This window comes from Penicillium odoratum, assembly GCF_028828045.1.
Source record: "Penicillium odoratum strain IBT 22623 chromosome Unknown utg000003l_segment0_segment0, whole genome shotgun sequence".
In the NCBI taxonomy this organism is placed as follows: Eukaryota; Fungi; Ascomycota; class Eurotiomycetes; order Eurotiales; family Aspergillaceae; genus Penicillium; species Penicillium odoratum.
In genome coordinates, this window is record NW_026643145.1 from 2,674,871 (window position 1) to 2,697,784 (window position 22,914).

The 22,914-nt window shown below is 46.4% G+C and overlaps 10 protein-coding genes across 10 annotated transcripts; 5 read left to right on the top strand and 5 right to left on the bottom strand.

Annotated features, from left to right (window-relative positions):
- Nucleotides 1-183: 183 nt before the first annotated feature.
- N7520_004245 (uncharacterized protein) lies at nt 184-1,866 on the top strand (the record flags this gene model as incomplete). The annotated part of the gene is made up of 1 exon (XM_057138180.1): nt 184-1,866. One exon carries the CDS (start codon nt 184-186, stop codon nt 1,864-1,866), a length of 1,683 nt encoding a protein of 560 aa, XP_056998645.1.
- A 6,782-nt stretch (nt 1,867-8,648) lies between these two features.
- Nucleotides 8,649-9,365, top strand: N7520_004246 (uncharacterized protein; the record flags this gene model as incomplete). The annotated part of the gene is made up of 1 exon (XM_057138181.1): nt 8,649-9,365. The coding sequence occupies one exon, from the start codon at nt 8,649-8,651 to the stop codon at nt 9,048-9,050; it is 402 nt and encodes a 133-aa protein (XP_056998646.1). The 3' UTR covers nt 9,051-9,365.
- Nucleotides 9,366-9,539: 174 nt separating this feature from the next.
- On the bottom strand, nt 9,540-10,898 carry tpcI (questin oxygenase tpcI; the record flags this gene model as incomplete). The annotated part of the gene is made up of 1 exon (XM_057138182.1): nt 9,540-10,898. One exon carries the CDS (start codon nt 10,896-10,898, stop codon nt 9,540-9,542), a length of 1,359 nt encoding a protein of 452 aa, XP_056998647.1.
- A 423-nt stretch (nt 10,899-11,321) lies between these two features.
- Nucleotides 11,322-13,447, bottom strand: tpcJ (oxidoreductase tpcJ; the record flags this gene model as incomplete). Its single annotated transcript, XM_057138183.1, has 5 exons — nt 11,322-12,622; nt 12,873-12,998; nt 13,056-13,103; nt 13,157-13,226; nt 13,289-13,447. 5 exons carry the CDS (start codon nt 13,445-13,447, stop codon nt 11,322-11,324), a joined length of 1,704 nt encoding a protein of 567 aa, XP_056998648.1.
- A 390-nt stretch (nt 13,448-13,837) lies between these two features.
- Nucleotides 13,838-14,203, bottom strand: tpcK (decarboxylase tpcK; the record flags this gene model as incomplete). The annotated part of the gene is made up of 1 exon (XM_057138184.1): nt 13,838-14,203. The coding sequence occupies one exon, from the start codon at nt 14,201-14,203 to the stop codon at nt 13,838-13,840; it is 366 nt and encodes a 121-aa protein (XP_056998649.1).
- A 1,303-nt stretch (nt 14,204-15,506) lies between these two features.
- Nucleotides 15,507-16,442, top strand: tpcM (methyltransferase tpcM; the record flags this gene model as incomplete). The annotated part of the gene is made up of 1 exon (XM_057138185.1): nt 15,507-16,442. The coding sequence occupies one exon, from the start codon at nt 15,507-15,509 to the stop codon at nt 16,440-16,442; it is 936 nt and encodes a 311-aa protein (XP_056998650.1).
- Nucleotides 16,443-16,627: 185 nt separating this feature from the next.
- On the top strand, nt 16,628-17,407 carry tpcG (oxidoreductase tpcG; the record flags this gene model as incomplete). The annotated part of the gene is made up of 1 exon (XM_057138186.1): nt 16,628-17,407. One exon carries the CDS (start codon nt 16,628-16,630, stop codon nt 17,405-17,407), a length of 780 nt encoding a protein of 259 aa, XP_056998651.1.
- Nucleotides 17,408-17,651: 244 nt separating this feature from the next.
- On the top strand, nt 17,652-18,323 carry tpcF (glutathione S-transferase tpcF; the record flags this gene model as incomplete). The annotated part of the gene is made up of 1 exon (XM_057138187.1): nt 17,652-18,323. One exon carries the CDS (start codon nt 17,652-17,654, stop codon nt 18,321-18,323), a length of 672 nt encoding a protein of 223 aa, XP_056998652.1.
- Nucleotides 18,324-18,539: 216 nt separating this feature from the next.
- Nucleotides 18,540-19,466, bottom strand: tpcE (Zn(II)2Cys6 domain-containing transcription factor tpcE; the record flags this gene model as incomplete). Its single annotated transcript, XM_057138188.1, has 1 exon — nt 18,540-19,466. The coding sequence occupies one exon, from the start codon at nt 19,464-19,466 to the stop codon at nt 18,540-18,542; it is 927 nt and encodes a 308-aa protein (XP_056998653.1).
- A 1,498-nt stretch (nt 19,467-20,964) lies between these two features.
- On the bottom strand, nt 20,965-22,436 carry tpcD (trypacidin cluster transcriptional coactivator tpcD; the record flags this gene model as incomplete). Its single annotated transcript, XM_057138189.1, has 2 exons — nt 20,965-21,561; nt 21,693-22,436. The coding sequence occupies 2 exons, from the start codon at nt 22,434-22,436 to the stop codon at nt 20,965-20,967; spliced, it is 1,341 nt and encodes a 446-aa protein (XP_056998654.1).
- Nucleotides 22,437-22,914: the final 478 nt, after the last annotated feature.

The following is a 22,914-nucleotide window of genomic DNA, read 5'->3' on the forward strand; positions in this document are numbered from 1 at the left end:
GGAGTGGGGCGTATTCACCGCACTAATTCGGGGTCTTAATATTTCCAACATTCTCTCATCCAACTTTTCTCTCTTTTGACAAGCAGTCTTGCACCCTGGACTCTTAGGTTCTATACAGTCCTCAACCTCCAGCTGAGCGCTTCGCTAGAACTTCTTGTCTCCGAGGCAAATATTCCAGTCAAAATGTCCATCACGGCCCTGCCAGTCGAATTGATGTCTAAGGTCTGTAGCCATCTACAGCTCTCTGAGTGGCAAGAACTCAGATTATCATGTCGCGCACTGTACAAATCATCACTCGCGGGATTCACTGGTCGCTTTTTTAAAAGAATTCACTTCATCGTGACAAGCGATAGCCTTGGGGAATTGGAAGCCCTTGCCAAAACAGATGGTATCCGGGAACGAATTCACGAGTTGTGGATAATCCCCTCCGTGTTTGATGGCTCCCATGCGGCAAGCGAATATGGTATTTCCGAATTTGCCGTGTCATCGAAGAGTTGTCAGCCGGTATCTGGCGACGAACTCAAGGCTCGTTTTTCAACATACAAAGCCTTGGTTGCGGACAACTCAAGCCTTCTGGAGTCGGAGACTTTTAGCACGCGCCTACGCGGGTGCTTAGAAAACTTCGACAACCTTGACACGATCGGACTTGCACATTATTCCACGAGCTTTTTGCTCGACCCACGACAAGAAAGAGTTCGATTCCTTGGCTGGCGCCGCCTTATCAATCAAATCGACTTCCGATTCGGGAGGAAGAACCTTTGGCCGCTTCATGGTAGCGGAAGCCCAATGGGCAAGGTTAACTCTCTAGCTGCGTCGAGGCTCTTGCAGGCACTAAACGGGACAAACCGGAAGATCAGGAAGTTACAGACTTGTAATCCTGATTACTGTGGTTGCATTGGCCCAGAAATACTTCTCACAGAAGAGCAATTTCGCTCTGTTCAATCCACTTTGGATTATCTAGAGGACCTCCATGTTTGCACAGCTTTCAGAACCACAAAACCAGCTCATATTATGGATACACCGACTTGGGTCACTATGCTTATCTATGTTGCTCCCCGCCTAGAAAGACTTACTATCTCGCAAGACTATTACTTTGGAGAGCTTGCTAGCAAAATTCATTTTAATCGCCTCAAAGAGCTCCATCTCCACAAGACTTGGATTAATTCCGAGGATTTGAAATCATTTCTCATGAAAGCCAAGGAAACTCTCACTGTTTTCACGCTTTTTGAGGTGATCATGGAAGGTATCTCACCATCATTATTGCCGGACTGTTCATCACTTTGGTTTTCGCCAACCCCAGAATGGCTTTTTCCCAATTCAATCCCGCCTTCTGCGACCTCAACCTCAACAGCCTACACTCCAACGTCCCCTACCTACACTCCGACGTCCCCTGCCTACACTCCAACGTCCTCTGCATACACTCCAGCTTTGCCTGCCTACACTACAACGTCGCCCTACAATCCGACCTCAACAGCTTTCACCCGAACCTCGATAGCATGCCCTTCAGGCTCAACTCCGTATTATGCCCAACCAGCTGGACAACCACTACCCGGACAACATTACACTCCTTCTTCGCCCCCCTACATCCCTCCTCCTGATCATGAGGATAGTCTTTGGAAGTCTGTTTGGAACTTTTTCGGCGAAAACCTATCGCTGCAGAGATTCTCCATGACGAAGGTCGCGGACCGTACCTGTCAGATCTCTATTCAAAGGACGGACGGCTTGATTGAGCCTAGCGACAATGCTATTTTTGATGCTGAAACTGCTGGAATGTCGTTCCATCAATGGATCGACCAATTTACCCCGATGCATTTACGGTATTCGCCTAGTCCTACAAGGTGGCCCTATCACGATCAAAGTAAGTAAAAAGTTAAGCTATTCAAGGATATTTCTAATGAACTTCAGAGGCATGGTTCAACAAAATGATACAGGCAAACAGCAGCTCCGTGAGCCCCGCCATATGTGACTGTGAGAATGTAGCAAGAGGATGCGATTTTGGTTGCCACAGATAAAAATTGATGATATAAGTAGGCGATGGCATATTTGACAAATAGATGTGCAATATCAACTTCTCCGCATGTCTGAGATTGGGAAGGTTGTGATCGTGTGATAGAAACAATATCTCATGCCTCAAGTGGCATTTTCAATGCTCTCATATGGGTGATGTAATTGAGCGACAAAATATGGCGCCAGCTTTGGACCATGCCCTCTAATGAAATACTACATGACGATGGAAATGAGCTTTCCAAGGGTCTTATGAGTAAGATCTTATAAGTAGAAAAGTCGTGAACTAGTGCCGTTGATCTCCTGTAAACCAGTCTAACATCTGCCAATGTCCATCTATGTATCGTTCTTATGCTCTACCCTCAATCCCACAGAAGTAATCCCACAGAAGTAAATTAGAACAAGGTGAGAGGATTTTCCGGATTATCAAGGTCCCCTAGGAAGATTCGAAAATTGATGTATCTTAAGCTGCTCGACCTCCATCATTGCTCTACGGAGTTATTTATAACGCCGATAGTTCGGTGACTCTACGGTATAACCTATCCTATGGGAGTGACTGCAGTCTACTGGACTGCAACAGTCTTGGCGTTTTTTCCCATAGTAAAAAAAAGTAGGTCATAGCAGACTGCAAATATTTTCAGCACCAGACTGCATTCTGATCCACTCATATGATTTCGCTAAAAATTTAGGAAGTTCTAAGTTAGTATCTAAATGTTCTATATTCCGAATTTGATAGCTTATTTTATAGTAGATAGGGTAGGGGAATAATTCAAAAGTCGTTAGGGTAGTATAAAGGGCTGAAGCAGAATTTATGTTCAATTGAGCTAGGCCACGAACTATGTATAAAAAGCTTAAAGAGAGAATTATTAAGTAGGTGTTCTGCGTATTAGGTTGTTATGGTCACGTGGTGCACGTGACCTTATACCGGGCACTGGCCCGTGACAGTACCCCCCCTTTAGGGCGGTCCTCCTCGTGTGTATTATAGTCGTATTCGGTTGTTTGCGGGCCTGTAATAGGGTCGAAACGGGGCCGAATCGTCTTTCAAAGGCATCTAATGCGGAGCAATCTCGTACGTCGTCGAGCCTCTGCCAGGTTTATTCTGCCCAACCTGTCCATTTCATTAGGGCTTTATCACGGTATCCTCGACCGATTTTCTTACGTCTTACGTCTATTATCTCTTCCACTTCGTATTTAAGTTCTCCGTTAACTAGTATTAGTAGGGGATGTGAATCGTCCATAATTAGGCTTTATCACGGGTAGGCTGTGCCGTAACCCGCAGAAACCCGCACCCGAACCCGCCCCATCCTCCCTATGGGTCGGGTTTTGGGTCGGTCTGTCTAACCCGCATGCGGGTTGCGGGTTCCGTTGGGAAACCCGCGCGGGTTTATGGGTTACCCAACGGGTCGTCAAACAGGACAAACATAGAAATAGCTCTCTCTGCATAAATTATGTAGTATTTTTGAGTATTTTTGAGTATTCCTAGTACAGCCTAGTACAGCTTTGTAGTTTTCGCAATATAATCTTAATTCATGAAATCTTGATTTATGAATCACTCAAGTAGATAGAATATAAAGTGAATATATTAAATAAACAGCTAATCATATAGGAAATCACTATCTTCACGTCTAACACGCTTACGCACTCTCCCTGATGTGCGTTTTTGAGTATCTACCCCTTCTATCATAGGTAAATCAGGCGAATCATGCTCACTGTGGTCTTCAGGTGACTTAGACCTTTGAGTCTCCTCTTGCCCTTGTGTATCCTCTTCCTCATCATCACTGATTGGATCAATATCAAATTGATCAGTTGAATCATCTCTTTCTTCATTTACTGCTTCAATCTCATCATGAGAGAAGAACTCCTTTAAGAACTTGAACTGCTCTTCTTGCATATCAAACCTTGAAGTGCAGAGGAACATCATTAATTCTTGGATAGTTGTGGCATTTAGTCTCCCTCTGCGGTAGTGGCAAATATCACGAGCAGTATTGAACAGTTGTTCAACACCAGCACCAGATGCTGGAACTGAAAGGACATCCCGAGCGAGATTTGCAAGTGCTGGAAATCGGTACTGATTCTCTCTCCAAAACGTAAGAGGGGTAACTTCAATAATATCTAAAGAGATTAATAATATTTAAGTATAAGACAGATAAAACTTACCACTATCAAGATATTGCGTAACTTCATCACGTGGTATTGCCTGTTGCCTTTTCCCTTTAAGCATCATATCTAGACGTGATCCTACCCTAGTAGATGACTGGGAGGGAATAGAATCATGTTGACTAGTAAGACGGCTTTGGTAGGGGATAAAGTAATCCTTAAAGCTTTGTCGATATCTTTGGCGCCATTCATCAGACCAGTCGTCAGTCATGAAAAACTGGAGCTTATTCTCTGGCGCTAAGATAGTGCCAATTTCATAAAGGTCACCTCGGATATTATCTGTTTCAGAGTAATAGACTCGAAGCTTCTGGAGGCCAGCCTGAAGCGCTTCAAGCATCTTCTTTTTCCAAGTAGCCTTCTTTCTTTGGAGTTGGGAAATCGATAGCTCGAGATGTTCAAACAGTTTGTTATAAATCTTGAAGATATGATGGGCTGTAACGTCTTTTGTCTTCGAAAGTTCATTAGTGAACTCAAAGAATGGCTGTGTGATCCAAAGGAGATATTCAATCTGCCGCCACTCCTCATCATCCAAAATCAAGTCTGTCCGATCGTATTCCTCACAAAAAGGGTTAAAGATAGATTGGAGGCGCTTTGCACGGCGAAGCATGAGGAATGTAGAGTTCCAACGTGTTTTGACATCTTGAATAGGCGTAAGTTTGACAGATTCAGGTTGAAGTTTATAGAATGCTTCCCGGCGTTGAGGACTAGCGTTAATATAGATAGCAAGACTGCGAATCTGGAGAATTTTATAAGTAATAGTAATATTTCATAGATTTGATATCACTTACCTTATTTAACGTTCTCACAATTTCTCGTCTATGGTGCTTTGCATTCATGCGAGCTGACTGGGACCGCTGCTCAGTCCACCGTGCTTCGGTTGTCTCATTCATAGGGTCCGCCTTCATAGAACCAAGAAGCTCATTTAGACTGAGTTGAATAACATGCGCGATACAGGGGACCCGAATCAGGGTAATATCATCTGACATAGATTGCTGAAGGGTGTCGACTAAGGTCTTATTGTTTGATGCATTATCAGTGACAACTGCAAGAACTCGATCCTCAATTTTATGTCGCTGAAGGATCTCCAGGAGTACTACACTCAGATTTGCACCAGAGTGTGTTCCATAAAGTGGTTCGAATCCAAGAAGGATCTCACGATACTGCCAGTCCTCATCAATAAAATAGCCACTGATAGCCATGAACGCCTGTGAGAATGGAGATGTCCAGCAATCAAGCGCAATTGATATCTTAGACCCAGCAGGTAGCCTTCGGAGTAAATCTTCTTGTCTCTCTTTCACTGTAGTGTGTAGCCGGTTTCTAATACGTTTTTGTGACGGGATCTCAGGGCATGTTGGGGCAGTTTGGGCCATTCTGATAAGGCTATGAAATTCAGGGTGCTCGACTAGTCGGAATGGAAGCCGTGCGACCGTAAGGAAAGTAAGAAGCTTCTGTTCCCATGCATCTTGTGTAAATTTGTGATTGGTTAAAGGGTTTCTGCTCTATAGCGTTGAAAGTTAAGCGTTGAGCGTGAATAGTAATTAACGATATGTTTTTGTGCACAAAAACACGTCTCTTAATGATCGAAGAGAAAGTTGGAAAAATAGAAGAATAGATGAATATTTATACTTACAGCTGTTTGTATAAACTGGGTAATACCAGATGCTTGCGTCTTATTCTTAGTATAATTGCGACAATTAATACCCTTTAAATGCTTGTTCATTGTCGAAGTTCCATGGCGCATACTCGTTCCAGCGCATGGAGATTGAGGGTGCTCAAGGATTTGCCCGCAACGTCTGCACATTACCTTTGGTGCACCATCAGCGGCATTTGCTACCTGATCGAACTGGGTCCAAACTTCAGAAAAGTGGTTTGAGTCCCATCGTACCCTACTTTGTTTCCCAAAGTCGGTCTGAAGCCACCATTCTACCCAATCACTATGTGTCATGCTTTCATAGAGAATGTAGCCCTTTCGACGATCTGGGCCAACGCGTTTTAGAGAGGAAGGGATCGTGAGAGGGGCGGATGGTCGAATAAACTCTTGATCAAAGGAATTGGTTGTCTGCTGGCTGACTGAGAGTTCGGGTGTATATAAAAGATGTGAGTCCTCTGGTGGAAAATAAGGAAGATTATCTATATCACCATCGTAGATAGATGATGAGAAGCCATCAGCATCAGAGTATTGGAGTTGAGACATATAGAAAGTAAAGAGGGGTAGTAGATGGTTTAGAAGAATATGAGAGCAGTAGGCACTTACGTGGAATTTTCAATGCTGTAAATAAGGGAATTTAATAATAAAGAGGGGGGTTGACCATGCTGTATAGTGAAAAACTGAGTATGTTGATCTATCACAACTTGACTTATAATAAAGCATGGTTCCTATTGGATAGAATTTATGGGTTATCAGGTAACCCGCAAGAAACCCGCAAGAAACCCGCAAGTAACCCGCAAGTAACCCGCAATAACCCGCAGAAACCCATAAGAAACCCGCAGAAACCCACAAGAAACCCATAAGAAACCCATAAAAACCCATAAAAACCCATTGAATTTATGGGTTACTGAAGGCCTTAGGGGTTAATGATTTCTATAGAAATCGTTGATCTCCTGATTTTTCAGGCTATGAAAGTATTACTAATTGCTGTAGAAATGGCTGATAAAGTCTGCCACTGAACGACAGAGTCTAAGATAGAGAGAGTATATAAAAGTACTGCTGATTTCTATAGAAATCAGTCATACATTTGATATTAAAAAAGTTGAAATTAAGCTGATTTAGGTAGGGGAGAGAAGGTCCATAAATCTCCTAGAAGATACACTTGAAGAGCTCTACATGAAATATATATATTTCCACCCCAAATAACCATTTCCTACCTAAACTCTTTTAAATAACCACAACCTACCTTAAATACATTAAATCCTAAAGGCAATCTTATTACCAGACTTAAAGTTTTGATATACAACCTAAATCCTTTTAAATTCATGATACTAATGATTGAATAACGAGAAATTCAAAAGCGTGACAGAAACATGTGTAAATAACAGTAATTAATTTCATGAATAATCAAATTTATCCATCCTATTTAGGTATAGCGTTAGAAATTTATGCAAAGATGGGCTAGCGTGGGTAACCCGCACCCGAACCCGCAACCCGCATGGGGCGGGTTGCGGGTTGACCTGACCAACCCATGGGTTTTGCGGGTTCGGGTTGCGGGTTGACTTTACCTACCCATTTGCGGGTTATGGCACAGACTAATCACGGGCCTGTCCATGGACAGAGACCCCTTGTCCATGTCCACCATAGACAGGGGGCCTTTGTCCATGTCTATGACGGGCATGCCCACGGGCCTAAAAAAGCCCGTGGGGGCCTGATTTTGCTAGTTTCTGCCTGATTTTTCTTGCATAATCTGATGACTTATTCGAAATTAATTTTGTTATTTACCCCTGTTTTCGTTAAAATATATACTACCTACCCTATTATCTATCTTCTCTATTGTATTTTTATAAAATATCCCTGTTTATGGATAGATTATATATATCTTTATTAGTATAATTGCTATTTTTAATAGATAAGGGAAGGGTATAGGGTATATTATAGAGTAGTGGTTAATAACCCTGCTAAGGTATGAAGATATATATTTCGTATATGTATACCCTTACTATGTTTCTGGTTATACCATCTTTAGTACTAAATTTACCCTAAAAATGCGTTTTTGAACTATTTCAAAGTAGAATCTAATGAATTAGACCCCCTATTATCTATATTCTTTATTTAATTGATAAAAAATAGCTAGAAATAGTATAAAAGTTCGGATGAAAGGTTCGATGTGAAGGGCTGAAGCAGAATTTATGTTCAATTGAGCTAGGCCACGAACTGTGTACAAAAAGCTTAAAGAGAGAATTATTAAGTAGGTGTTCTGTGTGTTAGGTTGTTATGGTCACGTGGTGCACGTGACCTTATACCGGGCACTGGCCCGTGACACTAACAATTCGAACCTTTCATCCGAACTTTGATACTATTTCTAGCTATTTTTTATCAATTGAATAAAGAATATAGATATTAGAGGGTCTAATTCATTGGATTCTACTTCAAAATAGTTCAAAAACGCACTTATGGGGTAAATTTAGTACTAAAGATGGTATAACCAGAAACATGGTGAGGGTAATGTAGATACGAAATATATATCTTCATACCTTAGCAGGGTTATTAACTACTACTCTATAATATACTATATACCCTACCCTTATCTATTAAAAATAGCTATTATACTAGTAAAGATATATATTAACTGTCTATAAACAGAGATATTTCATAAAAATACAATAGAGAAGATAGATAATAGGGTAGGTGGTATGTGTTTTAACGAAAACAGGGGTAAATAAAAGAATTAATTTCAGGTGACTCAGCAGTTTATGTCCAAAAATCAGGCAGAATCAGGCAGCAATGGGCCGTGGGCAGGGGTCCGGCCCAATGGGCCGGCCCATGCTAAAGTCTAATGACAACCGACCGGGCGATATGCGCCTGTCACGGTCACTACGAAGAGCTGCGTGCGGAGCTCCAGTCGCTCCGCACCGCGGTGACCAGCCCGAGCACCGGACGAAGCTGGGCATCGATTGTGTCCCAGTTATCGGTGGTGTCGTCCAACACCCGGATGGTGCGCTCGAGTCTTGGTCTTCCGGCTGTCGTCCTGGACTTGCGATCGGCGAACGAGGAAACCAAAGCATTAGTCGACGACCCCACACGAACGCGCGAGAAGGTCCGGGCCGCACTGAAAGAGGAAACGACTGCATCGAACGTTGAGATTGTCGGAGTCAAGCCGAATCCCGAACTACGATCAAGGTCTTTGTTGATTCGGAAGAAAGCGCGGCACAGCTACGCCGAGCCACTCACTGGCTGAACTCCGTGCCGGGAGCTACGTTGCAGGGCGAGCAGTGGTTTCCCTTGAAATTAAACGATGTGAAGAAAGAAAGTGTCTACGAAACTTCGGGGGCGCAACGGGAGGACTTCACACAGACTTTCAAGAGGAAAATGAGGTCGAACAGATCAAAAAGATCGTCTGGCTGAGTGGAGCGAAACGGTACGGATCCATGGTGATTTATCTGTCTAAATAAGGGGACGCCGAGGCACTTCTCAATCGCCGAATCGTGCATGTACACGGAGAAGCAGTGTTCTCAGATAGATTTTATGAGCGGCCGAGGCCATTGCGATGCCGATGGGATATTTACTACTGTTCACAAAACGGAGTCCTGTGCAAAACTCAAACAAAATTACTAATTGCATAGGGAACATTCAGCTTCAGCTGCGGCGCGAAGGTACTGGTCTGTGACTTCGCTCAATTTGACTGGTTTAAAGGATGGAAAGGAAAATTTCAATAAGAATCCAAAATCTATAATTCTGTCGCCAACACAAGGCCCCAGTTCTCTTCAAGCCCTATACCCCAAATCCACTTCCGCTCAATCGGCCGGTCAACAGTACTATCATACGCCAGTTGTGCAATTCTCAACCAGGTATCCCCCCGAATAGGAAAGCTATCATTTTCGTCGGCATCCTCAAAAGGCCTCGAAACCTCCTCGCCATGCTTCAACCCCCGCAAAAACTTAGCCAAATGCCCATCATCATGTACGGCTGTCACAGCGGTATAAAGTGCTGCCCAGTCCATCCCAGCACTAGGACCGGGTGAATATTCCAATAAATCTTGAAGACGCAGCTCAACTGCACCACTAGCGGCATACCATACCAGATCCGTGCGAGTCTTCCATTCCACCAAGCGAGCTTTCACGGCAACAGGAATCCAATCCTGCTGCACCAAAGCAGACACAGCCAGCGCCGCAGTAATGGTGTGCAAATGGAAAAAATCGACCTTGCGAGGTTTCCCCGGTTGCTGTGCAGCACCCGCTACATACGCCGCAACACTGAAAGATTCCGCAAGCCGCCGCTGCACAGTCTCAGAATCATACTGCTCGACTCTGAACTGTGCTGCTGATATAGCCATCTCCTCCCTCACTCGTCCCAAGACACCCTCGCGCACTCTTGCAGGTCCATCATCGAATCCCCGTGATACATCGCGAAGCATCGGAGTGGTCGATATATCCCGAAACAGCTCTACCAGTGGTCGAGAACCTATGCTTGCCGCAGGTGCCTCGCGCGCGAGCTCCTCAACCCGCTTGAAATACGTCTCAAACCCCATCGAATCATGCGATGCCGCCTGAGCAAGCGCCTCAGCCACTATAGCGGGCTGCTGAAACTCGACTCCCAGCGCAAGATGAATGACAGGGTGGTACAAGCCCTCGAACAGCTGTGCGAACATCGTCTCTCCAATTCCAGGGCCACTGAAACAATATTCCTGAATAATAGTGCGGTACCCATGTGCTTCAATTTGCTTGCTGAAGAAAGCGAGGAAATTCCCATACTGATCCAGCTTCCCTACGTGTGCGCGAAATACATTTTCGTTGCTGAGTTGTTCAACGATTTCGGCATTGGTGGTGGGGATTGGTTGCTGAATATCGACTCCGTCATCGAAGGCACGCTGCAGTTCCGCGGGACCACCGCCTAGGGCGAGGGTCGTGAGCACGGAGTGTGCGACATGATTGTGTCCTGCGACAGCACGCCAGAAGATGTGGTTTTCGTCGTGGTTTCTTTGGAGCAGGTGGTTGGCTGTTTCAGCTGAGCCCGATGGACTTTTGTTCACTTGTGCGATTTTGCCTGGGTGATCGGTTGTAATGAGTATTCGCGAGGATGTTGCCATGTTATTGAGTCAGTATCAATATCTACAGTCGATGTTCCCTTGTTTATTTTGTAGGAGTGGATTCGGAGCTGAGAGGGGAGGTTCGATTCCATCTTATAGTACAGCGAGAGTATAGCGAGTTGCCCCGCCTTACATTTTCACCTGCATTACTGGAGTAGACCTCGGGGAATACAAAGTTGCAGCAAGCCCATTCAGCCGACTATTAACCGTGCCAATGGAACCACGGCACTATGTCACCCTGTGGGAGGTACGGCCAGAAAAAGGATGCCATCCATGCGGGATCCGTCGATAGGACCAATTATCCACATTAACATTACATTAAATAACCCGATTCGGCAAATCCCAGTAATCCGAGAGTTTTTAGGTCTAATCTAGCTAGCCTCATGTACACGAATTTGAAAGATCCACACGGACAAAGAAATTCTAGATCCCCGAGTCCTCCTGAATCGAATTATCAGGAATGTTCTTCGACTGATACCAGTCAGACCACGATTCGCATCGATCCGAGAGTTCTCCCAAAACATCCGCTCTCTCCGCCAGCCCCCTAATCTTCGACCGTTGTTCAATAAATTGCAAACCCATACCCTCTGATGAATGGAATTGTAAATGGCAGTGCATCAACCAGGCTCCAGGGTTATCAATCTGGAATGCAATCCACGCCCATCCATTAATATCGACATTAATAACATCCCGACGCGGTGGATTGACCAAATTCGGCTCCACGTCATCTGTGAATTCCCCGTGTCCTTGTGCCAGGATAGCAAAGTCATGCCCATGTAAGTGAATCGGGTGTACCGAGGGTGTCAGATTGCGTGGTGTGACGACATCTTCGACGGAGTAGTTGGCCGTTATGACAAAATAGACCCATTCACCGGTTTCAAATTCGAGTTCGATGGGAACGGTCTGCGCTGGAAATAGGGTATTGATCGTACTGTCGTCGCCCGCAGTTAATTTTACAATGCTGGGCACTTCCCAGTCGATATAGAGTGGGGTTGTTTTGATTGTCCAGAGATGCACACGGGGGTCGAGAATCCAGGGGGAAGGGAGCTTGTTAACTTCTCCGACAGTGAGATAGTCTTTGATATCCAAGTCATTTGCCTTAGGACCGACACTCTTGGATACGACTGGGACAAGGTTACTGGGAAGGATATCGGCGCACTTGTAGTCGTCGGTAGGTGCTGGAGTATAAGGCTCTGCAGTATTGTTCGCATTGTAGCGGATGATGCCGACTTTGGTGTTGTCGATAACTCCAGCTTCGGCGCAATATTCGGCGTGAATCCAGAAGTTGGAGCCGTTGACAAAGTCGGCATTCGCTTCTATGATTATGTCATATCGTTGTCCCATGCCTATATTCAATTTGCTGGTTTTGTATGGTTCAATCGGAACAAAGTCTGAAGCTATGACTGTAAAGTTGTGTCCGTCGATCCAGAACGAGTAGGTCAATAGCGTGGCGGTATTGATCAGCCCAACCTTGTATCGTGTGCCGCTCTGGAGGATCTGCTCGAAGTAGTCTTGTTTTCCTGTGCAGCGACTGTCGCTTTCGGGGTCGCACTCGTATACACCTTTGCCATTGAGCAGCGACGACTTGGGGAAAGGAGCCAATTGACCAGCCAGAGATATCCAATTCAAAGTGAAGGCATCGTCGTGATACCAATCTGTGATGGTCCATGGACCCAAGTCGATGTCCCAATTAGCACTGGTCGGACCATGGATATGAATAGGCCCTATGATGCTTTTAGTTCAAAAACATGAGGCTGTGGTGTACAGGACTCCCTACCGTGCAAGCCATTTGAATCTATCAGATTCCGTCAGTGAAATGCAAAGTAACAAATTTACCATTGACCTACACTGCAAGCTAAAGTGAGAGTGATACCACGATGTTCCATATTGGGTTGGCTTGAATTCATAGACTTGAGCTTCACCAGGCTGCAGAACAATCAATACCGGTAGTGTGATGGGATCAAAGAATCTTACTCGAAATCGGGCATTGCGTGACACCAGGCACACCATCGAGCCAATTCGTCTCAAATAGACGTATACCATGCCAATGCACAGCAGTTCCATTGTCATTATTGGTCAAATTATTCCTGACGGTGATTCCTAAGGCAAATACGGCTGTTAGTCCAGAACTTAAACCCCGGAAAGAGCCCGACGTACGAAGCGTGTCTCCCCAATCTGCTTCAATTGTCGGACCAGGGTATTGACCTAAATTTTGATCAGTCTCATTGGTGTGAATTTCTTCTATGTGCTTTCGGTACCATTAAAAACTGTCCCGAGTCTCTCGTACCCGTCGGGTGTGATGATCTGCTGTGCCACAGTGAGGTCGTACTACATAGCATCAAGAACCATTAAGCATCTAATTACCATTAATTCGTGAAACTCAAACTTACCTCAACAAGTTTTCCAGATGGCACATTCGCCGGATCGGTATAATCCGTATTGATGTCAAAACCATCTCGCCAACAGTTTCGGCTATCTGGTGCATTAACACAATCTTCGGCCGCCACCAAACCAGAGAGCGCAATGACCAGCCAATTCTTGAAAAACATTTTCCACTACCGTTTGAAGTTCACATTTTGGCTACTGGAAAATCCCGTTTCGTTTTATGACCATCTCGGAAATGAAGCTTCGGGCTAGGGGGCTATCTACGCCGACCAGGGGGCCACGTGCCTCGCTCCCTCACACCGAACCCGAGGGGCTCCTCTTTGACTCCTTATGTCGGGGCTGATTAAATCCTTGTACCCGGGCTTTCATTTTTCCTTTGCATTGATCTGTGCAATATTATATATCCGCTGAATCTTACAAGATAACACAAGGCGATTCTTTATCCTCCGCCCCATTCACGGCCACACCATCTCGGATAAAATCCTCAATCCACCCAATAGTCATACTAGTGGTTGGTATTAGTTGCGCATCAAATGGAGTCACTGCATATCAACTCACGAGCTCCGCTTGGTATCGGCAAAGTTCTCATGATCTCCAAATAACTTCTCCTTATACCATGGATCTTGCTTCATGCGTTTATAGTCTTCAATACTCTCAAACACCACCTGACTAAAGCAGTCGTAGTCGGCCAAATTAACCATCTGCGAATCAAATAGCTGACTCATAAGTTCCCGTGTTTGGGTAGGGTTGTGAATCATGGTCCATCGCTTGATCCCGTACTTGACCATCAGGTCTTTGGTCATGGGAGCCGAAACTTTTGTCATGTAGTGCCGGTAGTCCTCTTCGCTCATGCCAGGCTTGCGGTAGCCGCAAATAGTGAGGCAAAGGTATTTGCTTGGTGGAGTTGATGGACTGGCCATCTTGATTTGTAGAGATTGAATCGATGTCGAGGAAACGTATTGAAAATCTTTCGATCTCAGAAAGAGGCAGAAATACCGGGTGCTTCAGGGTCATAAATGTTCCTCGGTTTCGGTCGATCATAACAATTTTCGGGACGAAAGCATTCCCCGGCAGCTCCAACCGTAATTCGCTAGAGTACTTCAGGATCTACTTGAATAAAGAGACGACCCACTTTCCAAGATTTGGCCCTTGACCACAAAGAAACCCGACTCGAGTAGTAAAGGAAATATTAAAAGTGCGACCAATAGACGCTCAATAACTCTATTCTTCCTTCATTAAATTCATCGAAATTGCTTTGAATTCCTCTTCTATCTATCAAACCCGAACCATGGCACAAATTCACAGTCAACTTGGCATCGAGGCCGCTGCAGTCACCTCCGGCTCCTTTCTCTCAGGTGCATATACCATTCCAACTCAGTCGCAAAACACCAAGCAATCTTGAAATTGACTGAAATGCAGGCGCAATGATGTCCCTCTCCATCATCACAATCCCAGTCCTGCTAGACACCAGCACTCAACCCAGTCAACTGCTCAACCAATTCATGTCTCTATATGACTACGGTCATAAGATCATGCCAGCTCTCTCAATCGGCACATGTGCTCTATATATTTCTGTGGCCAGCCAAAAGCGAGCCGTAGGGTTATCATGGTCAAACTACGCTCTCGCAGCTGCAACAACTGTTACCATGGTACCATTTACGTGGATTTTCATGGCCCCCACTAATAATGCATTATTTGCATTGTACGGTTCGTCAGAAGCAGCTCTGGAGGAAGTGCGAGGACTGTGTGTTCGGTGGCAGTGGTTGCATGTAGTACGCTCGCTTTCTCCATTGGCGGGGGCTGTGATAGGATGGAAAGGCCTATGGAATAGAATTCGGTGAAGAGGATCGGGTGTCGGCCAATTCCACTCTTAACTAAATTGGACACCAGCTCGGGGTTAGAGACTTATCCTTTTTCCCCTCTCTTCGATCATTTCTTCTTCCATACCACTCCGCAAGACCAAATTACCACGTTTCGTATCTATTTTTCTTTCTCGGATCATGCGTAGCTCTATACTCCAAAAATGTCCCGGTCGGCCGTTTTGCCCGACTTTGTAAATCGGTTTCATATTCGGGGTATATCGTCGACCCGGGACATTTGGTCCACCGAGGCAATTGGGCGATTACTTGGTTTCTGCCTGATGAGTTTTGTTATGAATACAATCATCAAATTTGAAAATGACCTTGCAGGTCCCTGCTCTTCTACAGCGCCGATTGAGACAAAATGACAGTGGACACCAACAATGAAATCTTTGCACAGGACGCTGCGTTCTGGCAAAACTACAGCAAAGGCCGTCCACAGCCCCCACCCAGTCTATTCCAACGTATCTACGATTATCATAGGCAGCATCACGGTCAATTTGGCGTGGTTCACGACGTTGGCGCTGGAAACGGAGTCTACTCGCGCCTCCTGCGATCTCAATTTCAACATGTTATCGTCTCGGATGTCGTCCCCGGGAACATACAACAGGCCGAAAAGAGATTGGGCATGGACGGATACACCTACCGCGAGGGAAAGATGGAGGAGATCAGAGATATCACGGACGGGTCGGTGGATTTGGTCATAGCTCTGAACGCCATTCACTGGGCGGACCAAACAGCAGCCATGAAGACCATCGCAGCTCAACTAAAGCCCGGCGGTACGTTCGCCGCTGCAACCTTTGGAGCTGCGCGGTTCCGCGACGATCGGGTCCAGAATGTATGGGATCGTATCATGACAGAGGGTGGGCGACTTTTGTTGAAGACCGCTGAGAACCGCAGGGACACGATCAACGTCATGGCTCGTAGCCAGGATCGTTACAATGTGGCACCCCTGGATGAGGGGTTCCAGCCTGGTGTACGACGCATCTTCTTGAACATGGATAGAGGGGGGTTGACGGGGATCCTGCCACCTGAGAATCGGGGAGATGTGACGGATCCCGACTTTACTGGGCCGAATGATGTTTTGGTGGATGAACGAGATGAGGAATGGCGATTTGAGTTGAGTCTGGAGACTTTCCAGGAGCATTTTCGGTCATTTCCTCATGCTGCTCGGGATCCTGAGACTTTTGCACCGCTCTGGAAGGAAGTGGAGGATTTGGTCCGACAAGGACATCGGCTTGATGGATATTGGCCTGTTGCTTTGATTCTCGCGACGCGGAACATTGACAAAGTCCTGTAGTCATGTCGGGGTATAAGCTCGGCATAATTCAGTAGAATGAGCTAAGAATGAAATCACCCGACCCGACATTCGGGGCAATTCAGAATTAAGTGACCAGTTAAGATCACCTGTATGTTTTGCAGAAAATGACAATAGATCAGGATATTGATCAATAAGAGCAGAGAATTGCAAAAAAGAAAGTAAAAATGGCTTATGCAGTTCTTGGAGCGACAGGGAACTGTGGTACTGCGTTGATCCATCAACTCCTCCAGTCACCCGCCCAAATCCACGCCTACTGCCGAAACAAACCCAAGCTATTAGGCCTGATTCCCGAGCTTGCCGAAAGCAAAAAAGTGCAGATCTTCGAAGGTAGCATTCACAATGTCGCCCTCCTCACCGACTGCCTCCGTGGCGCTCGGGCAGTCTTCCTCGTGGTCTCCACCAACGACAATATCCCCGGTTGTCGCATGGGACAAGATACAGCCCTCGGGGTAATTCAAGCACTTGAAACCCTACGCGCCGAATCAAGTGATGTCATTATCCCGAAACTCGTGCTTCTATCATCCAACACGATCGACGATCAACTTTCCCAACATACCCCGCCCTGGGTCCGATGGATCTTGCTACGATCGGCATCGCATGTCTACCATGATCTTCGGGTGACCGAGGATCTTCTCCGCGCGCAACAAGAATGGTTCTCGACCATCTTCATCAAACCTGGAGGGCTGTCGGTGGATGTAGTGCATGGGCATGCGTTGAGTTTGACGGAGGAGCGTAGCCCTTTGTCCTATGCGGACCTGGCTGCAGGGATGATAGAGGCGGTGGATGATCCCGATGGGAAGTGGGATATGCGGAATGTAGGGGTTTTGTCGGTCAATGGACCTGCCAAGTTTCCCCGTGGTGGCCCTATGTGTATTGCAATGGGTTTTATTAGACACTACTTGCCTTTTCTGCATCCTTATTTGCCTTCCACTGGACCGGCCTAGATCGGATAAATTTCTGAGATATTTCAAGATCTTTTTCCCCGCCATCGTGGCGTGTTCTTTGTCAACGAATAATCCCTGTTTCTTTCGGTCACTCTAAAACCCGATCGTCCGTAACATGCTAACATTAATAATGCTTTGTAATGTCACGCAATATATCACCTTATATAGAATTCCAAGTAGACCGTTTCCTTGAAATCGTTCCATTCAATTCAGAACGTCTTTGGCATAATTCCACAACTCTACAATGTCATCGAACATCCTTCCAATCAAACTCTGGGGAAAAGGTGGTCCCAACCCACCCAGAGTAGCCATCATCCTTGAAGAACTCAACATTCCTCACGAATTCCAACCCATCACTCTGGCAGATGTCAAATCCCCAGAATACCTCTCCGTTAACCCCAACGGTAGACTTCCAGCAATCTACGATCCAAACACCGACCTCACCCTTTGGGAATCCGGCGCTATCGTCGAATACCTGGTGGAGCGATACGACACGTCTCGCAAGATTAGCTTCGAGCCCGGCTCCAAGGAAGCCCAGCTCGCACGACAATGGCTCTTCTTCCAGGCCTCCGGCCAAGGTCCATACTATGGCCAGGCATGCTGGTTTAAGAAGTTCCATCCTGAGAGGGTACCCAGTGCACTTGAGCGTTATGTGAAGGAGATTAATCGAGTATCAGGGGTTGTTAATGATTTTTTGAGTAAGCAAGAGGTTGGTGAGGGGGGTCAGTGGTTGGTTGGGGGCAGGGTTTCCTTCGCTGATTTAGCTTGGGCTAGTTGGCAGATTACGGTGACTAAGTTTATTCAGGAGGAGGATGGGTATGATGTGAATAACTTTCCTTTTGTGAAGGATTGGTTGGATCGTATGATGAGTCGGGAGCCGGTGAGAAAGGTTATTGAAGAAGGTCGGAAGCTGTAAACCCGCAAGGCTAATGTTGATTCTTTTTTGTCTCCTTTTTTAAGTTCATGATTCTTGTCATGTTTCATTGATTGAAATTATGTTTCTATGGCAGGTAGAATGATCTTCGTGGGTCGTTTATTGATAATCTCATTTCTTCGTAGCTGTGGTTTGCACAATCTATCTCTGAATATATGTAACCTCTATACACACTTCTAAATACAGATTCTTGGACAGTCACTCCGCTCGCAAAGTCTGAATCAAGCCCATAGATAACGTCCCAAGTCGTCTCCGTAATTCCGGCTCCAAGTGACCTAGTAAACCTTCTGAAAGCGCTGATGCAGTGTCCCCGCACGCCTGTAACTTTGGCGAAAGCCGTGCTATACATTGCTGCACGCGGTGCAGCTCCCCCAGGACTCTCTGGGCCGCTGCCATGCGAGAATCCAATTCATCATTCTCTATTAAATTGCCATCGATCCTAATTGATGCGGGTGGAGGTCGTTGAGCCTGAGCAAGGCGCTCGTTGGCAGCAGCAGCAGCGTATAGATCGAAGCACTTGAATATAACCAACGAGACCGTCGCAAGCAGGTAGCTATCTTGCGAGCAAGAGCATTGAAGAATTATCCCTAGGGTGTCCATGATCTGCTGATTGGTCGTGATAGTTATATCAAGAGACTGGGCCGGCCCTTTGGAATGAGATTTGTTTGTCTGTCCCGGGGCCTGGTCTGCTGCGGCCAGCCGCTTCAGGAGGTCTAATGCACGTGGGAGGCAGGAGCAGGGTGATTGCAACGATGATGATTTCTGTCGGTCCCGATTCCCTGCGTCTGTGGAGTATAGGACTGGTGGATTGGGAGCGGGGACTGGTCGTCCAAAGAGAGAGATGGTATCTTCGGGGGGTACAGCGCTGCCGGATCCAGAGGCACTGCTGCTACTGCTATTCATTTGATGGCCCACGGTGGGACCAAGTGGTCCCGCGTCCAGAAAATCAAGGGCGACCGATTCAAGACCCGAAAATGGTGCAAGGTAGTCATCAAATTCTGAGCTCCATGTTGTAATAGCCGAGGATAATGAGTTTTCGGTACCATCAAAGAGGTTTGAGAATGTATCAGAATCGCTAGGAGTTATATCATCCTGCACGGGCAGCGGGTGCTGATCTAGCAGCATACTCGTCGCAGGGCGGTCTAACTCTGGCAGCAAGGGTGGAGTGATACTCGTGGGCACAGGCGCTGATGCCTTTTCTTGTTGTTTCCGACCGGGCCGCTTAGTGATGAAATACTCGCAGACGGTGCTTCGCCGCAGACATCGTGCACAAGTTGGCTTTTCTTTCGAGCATCGAACTTTCGATACCGCACAAGCCTGACAGCTCCCTCAGAGCTTAGGACTGTCATCTGTCGAGGTTGAAGGCATTACGCTGACAAAAGCTCGTTGGGTCACCCTTCGCAGGTTTTCTAAGAGACAGCCATGGAGGCCAGCCTCAATTCTTCCTCTTGAGCGATAGCAGTGTTTAGGGAAGGATTTGAGGTTGCAGGACCGAGCGCTTTGGCACAGAAAACGGCGAATCAAATGCGGACACCATGTAGAGGGTTTTCATCATCGAGCACCTAAAGGAGGGGTTGCATATAGTGGTGTGCAGGATATTGGGACTTTGGTTCTGGTACCCTTCCGACTTCCGTGGGTCTTGGGGGCGCCCTAAGCAAGGGACTATGTACATAATCTAGAACCATCAGCCTTGGGCCTCGTGGTCGAGATTGTCTTACGAACGATCGCTCCTTTCTCGGTGGCCTGAAAGTGCTAGGTCGTTTTGATGGAGGAAGACGCGTTCCTAGGATCAGGGTAGACCCTGCGTTGGCATGGGCGATCGAAAGCCCTGGACGCCTGACATGATGAGGCATATGGAGATTACAGAAGAACCAAAACGCTTGGCCAGTTGAAATTACTACTACTCCAAGCAAAACTTCATGTTGTGGAGCCAACGATGCATGAGCCTTTAGCCACTAGTTCACCAATAGATTACCTTGCATGAGGTCCTCTTTTGAGTTGTACTTGCCAGCACTTGGAGTTTTGCTCTTCTAAGGCTCCCTTCTAATTAATTGCCTGGCGCTGCATGTTCAAATTGACTTTTCTAAATTTTACAATTTTACAATAGAAAACTGTAAATCTATATGATTCCGATTGTACAAAATCATGATCTTTGTGTAATATTTTTCATTTTAGGTAAATGGTCATCTCAGTTCAAGGAATAATTTACGTTTATGGAAATTATTAAACTGGAAACTCGCCGGCATTCTATTTTAGGCGACTTTCGCCTCCGGAATGCGTTTTTAATTTATTTCATTCCTAGTAATGATAGGTGTATGGACCCTGATGAATACCCCTGTCCACAACTGCGGAAGTAAATAGATTGGCCTCGGTCTAGCGGGCAACATGGAGACATATGGGGATGAAAAAAATAGAATCAGTTTTTATTTTCCCACAAATAAGATTCCCACTCTTCAGCCTTTGCCGAAGCCACTGCATATTCTCTATACATATCCCTAACAAAGAAGGGCCGTAGCGTAACCGGGAGACCCATCCAGACCAAACCGGGTTGAAAAGAAGTATTTCCAATCTGCTGTAGCCCCTTGGTTGACCCGAAAAATCACCGGGTAGATCCGCATCACCACTATAATAGGCCAGACTCCAGAAGGACTGCATCAAGCTCAGACCATCCTTGGTACTTTATGGCCAGCGCCACAGTGACGTGATTGCGTGCTTTCAGTCGATCCACCACCACCAGTCGGCCTTGAGAATCACCGACCGAACCCACTAAATCCACTACTTCGGCGACTTCAGGGTCTCGGTCCACCCCTAGCTGAAACAAGGTCAGATCGCGCATCCGCGCTAGGGCCTCGATCTCGCGGTCCACCGTACCCGGTGGCGGCAGCATGCGGGCCGTGACGATCAGCATGGTGTGGCGACAACCTGATAGGATTGCACAGTAAGCTTGTAAATCATTTAGAACAATTGGTCGTGATGAGCCGCAGGCAGAAGAAGGAAGATGCAATATATAGGCGGCTGCATCTACGACTGGTTGGGGAGTGCCAAGGACTCGTGTCTGGACAGTTATCCGGGTGTTGTAGGCCTCCAATTCTGGGATCTCCAGTTGAGGCGCCGGTTCGCGGGCTGAAATCGAATTGCTTGCTTCAATTTGGACAAGGATCTGCAGAGCGGGGTATAGCTCTGATAGGAGTCGAGCGGTTTCGGTGGATTGGGCTCCGGTCTGTGTGTTTTATTGCCAAGACGTAAGCCTTCTGATGCAAGTAAGCGTAGATAATCACAACACATTCCTTCAAAATTCGACACCGCGTGGGGGAAGAGGGGAGTAAGAAATGGTAGTGCAGATATAGTTACCTCGACGATGCAGGTGTCGCCTAAATTACCCCAGTCTAGGCGAGTGAGAACCTCGGTGATTCTTTTATCAAAATTTTCTGTATACTGGAGGAAAGCGGTCCACTGACGTTGCAACCTGGGGGCCAGACTGCAGGCCTTAGCGAAAGGGACAGAGGTCGAAAAGGCCAATTGGTATCCACTCTCACGTGGAATGCCCACGGTCGTGGAATGCTGCACCGTGGACTTCATGCGCAAGGCACTAGGTGTGACGCAATCGGCGAGGAATGTAGTGGCATCTCGAAAGCGACGATGGGAGACGAATCGGCTCGACAAGCGTGTGTGCATAATGTGGCCCGGTTGTGGCTCCTGCAGGAAGCCGCGAGAAGCTGTCAGGCGCAGCACGCGGGCAAGCTCTGTCTCTTGGACTCCGGATAGTTGAGCTAGATCTTTGATAGCGAGGGTACCTCCGAGGGGTAGACAGATCAGAACCTGCAGACTGCTCAGCCACTGAACGTTAGCGAGCATCTGGATCTCCATGGCCATTCTTTGCAAAAAGTCCTCTGAATCTCCCAGCAGCACTTGTATTTTAGCAACGTTGGCTAATATCTTTCGCCGGTTTTGGTGAATTTGTTCCGGGGCATCTTCATGGATGCTGAATTGAGGTCCGGAAGAGACGATGTCTGCATTCTGGCAGTGTGCGACAATACTCCGGGCTGCACAAGCAAGCTCATTCGCATATATCTCCAGCTGCGTGATACTGTTCATGGTGCCAGTGACTGTGACTATATCCAAAGTGTAAGGGATTGAGCTTTCAAACTGTCAAGCATGGATGGGATTCGAATGCTAAATACCTTGTGACAGATCATTCGCCATATCAACATAGATGCAACGCAACCAGGCATACACATGTACAGTATCTTAGTCTGGGCTATTTGTAAGATAACAATAGTCTGTAATTCAAATAAAATTCGCTTGGCTGCCCAACTCCATGTCAGCCTAAGTGCGCTTTTACTGAAGTATTGAGCGCGAATAATTCCCTTTCCATGATTTCCGAAACTTTGCAAATCGATCAATTACCATTCGAAGCAAACTCAGTGGATCAAATCAGCATTTAATTGCCCATACAGAAATCGTGGAAATTGGGTGTCAGCTACTGAGGGTCTATTTTTGCTAGTCAGGACACCGTACCCGCTCTGATATCTCCAATCCCTATTTTCTGACCTATCCATATTCTACACATACG